Source organism: Sphaeramia orbicularis, chromosome 12 (assembly GCF_902148855.1).
Source record: "Sphaeramia orbicularis chromosome 12, fSphaOr1.1, whole genome shotgun sequence".
Classification (NCBI taxonomy): Eukaryota; Metazoa; Chordata; class Actinopteri; order Kurtiformes; family Apogonidae; genus Sphaeramia; species Sphaeramia orbicularis.
In genome coordinates, this window is record NC_043968.1 from 8,673,135 (window position 1) to 8,676,326 (window position 3,192).

Sequence of the window (3,192 nt, forward strand, 5' to 3'; positions counted from 1 at the left end):
TCAGTGACCCTATGCATGTGCTCCCAACACAAGTGGGAATGAATATGTAGAAGCAGGAGACCTGCAAGAGTGCAAAGAGCATAGACATGTGATTTACTAGCCTGCCTTGCATAAGCATTCAAAAAAAAAAAAAAAAAATATGAGAGAAGAGACCAGGTTTTGATTCTGGCCAGATGTCGTAGTAATGGAGAAATGATGTTTCCTTGGTGTAGAAGGGAAACTTGGCCCCAGTCAAAATCTTCATATTTACCATGACTGCTGCTGCTGCTGCCACCTGCTTTTGTTTTTGATGTCATAACATAACAGAGGCCCATCTGTTCGTAGTGTTGGTGTTTAGAAGTATATCCAGGCTCCTGGCGGCACGTTAGTTTACCTCATTGTGTAAAAGCAGCCAGCCATCCGTCATTCAGACACTGTCCCAACCAACCAAATGTTACTTGGTGAAGCCCACCACCGATCAGATTGTACTGGGTTAACACGGACTACCACCGAAAATGTCATCATCCGGAATAGATGTACAAACAGGCTCCCCAACCACATAGATTGTCTCATTAAGTGAAGTCTGTCTCATTAAATGATGTCCTTCAACCGATTAAATAACACAGACCGTAGCCGGATCTTCCAGTCCAACAAAAACCCGCCGTTTTCATTTCGTGAAGGCGGCCACCACGGCCCACATCAGTTCGTTGGCGTTGGGCTTTGTGCTCTCTTTCTCTGGCTCCAGCTCCAGCAGAGAGTGGACTCTCTTCATGCCCAGGTCGTACTGGTCGTCTTGTAGCGGGGCGAAGGCGTTCTCCAGGACGTCGGACGAGTGGGCCAGGAGGATTAGAGCCAGAACCCGCTTGTCCATGCGGTGCGGATCATTGACCCACTTCTCCAAAACAGAATCCTGAACTTTCTTGACGAGGCGCTGTTGGAGAAAAATGTATTTAATTGCTTTGCAGCTATTATACGGAGAACATTACAGCATAACGTATAATTAAATCCTCAGTCTGCAGTATTTTTTGGCATTTTTGAATGAGAATTGCATAATAACCTTTCAGCATATTGTTATTCAAGTAGCCTGAGAGGAAATTAGACTTGCCAGGCTTTAGAAAATATAATCGTGGTTCTGTGACAGTTACCACACAACTGCCTTACCATGATAGATTTACATAAGCAAGATAACCTCTATTCATGGGTATGAAAACAGACGGATGAAACAGAACTTTCAGTCATACTCCCACATTACTTTCCACTGATTGTGATGTGACTGGCACGTTTTTTTAATGATGTCACGTCACTACAACCTCTTCCTACTTGTAATGGCACCTGTCGTGAGCAGTAATTTCTTTCAGAGTGCTTGCTCTTTATGCAAATAAAAATTGTAGACTTTTTCAAAACTGCTATTTTTTCCCCCAAGACCTTGACTGTATGTACTTTTAACCTCCTCAGACCCAGCTATGGGTTTTCTGTCCACGTTTGTAGACAGGAGTTTCACAACTTTATACAAAAAAAAAAAAAAAAAAAGAAAAAAAAAAGAAAACTGTCCACCACAAAGGACATTCCATAAAAATTTAAAAAACTGCATCTGAAAAACTGTTGCATCATGATGTTTCCAAAATAGGCACTTATTTAAAAAAACAGAAAAAGCTGGTACCTTGCTGACATTTCCCGGGTCCTGGGAGGTTAAACTAGCATGTCTACTTTTTTGGTTGCAATAGTTTCTGTTGTGTGCAGTAGAAAACTTCATTTTAATATATGCATGAATGAATGAATGCATAATTCACAGTAAATTTGTTTTACTGGCAGAATTATTTTCAAAACATATGAAAATCACAAAAGTGCATGGATATCACACAAACAAGTTCCACTAGAATCATTCCAGTATGCTTTTCTCATGTATTTCTTATCTTACAAGATTATGTTTCCTTTGAGCATACTGTAAAATTCGATTATGAGAGAAACTTTTTTTCCATTCTTTAATAAGACTTTTACACAAAATTCCAGACTTTTCAAGGTCTGGAAAAAAGCGTTTCAAAATTCCAGACTTTTTAAGACTTTTAAGACCTGTGCAAGCACCCTGTTTTTTGCGCATTAGTAATAACTTACTGCTCCTACTTGTGTTCCACTAACAAAAAAAGAATAACGAGCAATAAGAAAAAAATAAAATAAAATGCAAAATAGAAAAACGCTCCTTGTTCTGTGCCCTACAGGACCTCATTTAAGTAAAAAATATACACGGTAATCAGTGGTAAGGGACAAATCAGGAATGAATCCATTAAATACACTGTATAAATGATGTTTGTCAATTTAAAGGATATATTTGCAAGTCAAAGAAGTTGCAGTTTGTTTGTAAAGACAGCAGAGTATAATTGAGGTCAGTGGAAAACATCTCTCATGACTCACATTACCGACATCAAAAAGACCACTGCATGTTCCGCCTCAACAAGTGGAAGCCACAAACAGCCTGGCCATGTTGAAGCCACAAAGACATCTGCAGCAACTTTCTGATGATGCATTTTTGTAGTCGTACTTAATTTAGCACCGTAGTTGTGAAATGTTATCTTTACTTCTTTCTTTTGACAAACATCATAAGTTGTAATTTTATTCCCTATCCCAACATTAAGGGTCATCTGTATTTTTTCTGAAATAAGGTGCCACAGTGGTCCAATGGAAAGATCAGTACTGTACAACTTGTACCCTAAATGGTGGCGTTTCACTCAGTTGTGTAGTTCTCAGTGCAGAGCGTGTGGGCTGTAAATCTGTAAAATCTAGAGTGTGGTTCAAACGTCAAGAGTGACATCGAAGATTTACGCAACTGCATAATTTATGTGCAAAGCAGGCGAGCAACTATGCCTAATTTACATTCTTTTAAAAGAGGAACTTCACCAAATGTAAAGCAAAATGACGATTCTAGACCAGGGGTCTCAAACATGTGTCCCAGGGGCCAAATGCAGCCCGCCAAAGGTTCCAATCCAGCCCGTGGGATGAATTTACAAAGTGTAAAAATTCCACAGTCAAGGCTGTGGAACTCATTTTAGTTCAGGTTCCACATACAGACCAATATGATCTACAGTCAAATAATAACAGCAGAGTAACCTACAAAAAAAGAATGACTCCATATTTTCTTCTTGCTTTGATGTGAAAAAACTACACTATGCCTATAAATAATACATACTCATAATTTTTGCTTTGTTTTAGTGCAAAAAA

General features: G+C 39.0%; 1 protein-coding gene across 1 annotated transcript; it reads right to left on the bottom strand.

Annotated features, from left to right (window-relative positions):
• Window positions 1-300: 300 nt before the first annotated feature.
• Window positions 301-1,650, bottom strand: LOC115430296 (Golgi phosphoprotein 3-like). Its single transcript, XM_030150237.1, has 2 exons — window positions 1,640-1,650; window positions 301-944 (listed from the first exon to the last, which is right to left on the bottom strand). Exons 1-2 carry the CDS (start codon window positions 1,648-1,650, stop codon window positions 647-649), a joined length of 309 nt encoding a protein of 102 aa, XP_030006097.1. The 3' UTR covers window positions 301-646.
• Window positions 1,651-3,192: the final 1,542 nt, after the last annotated feature.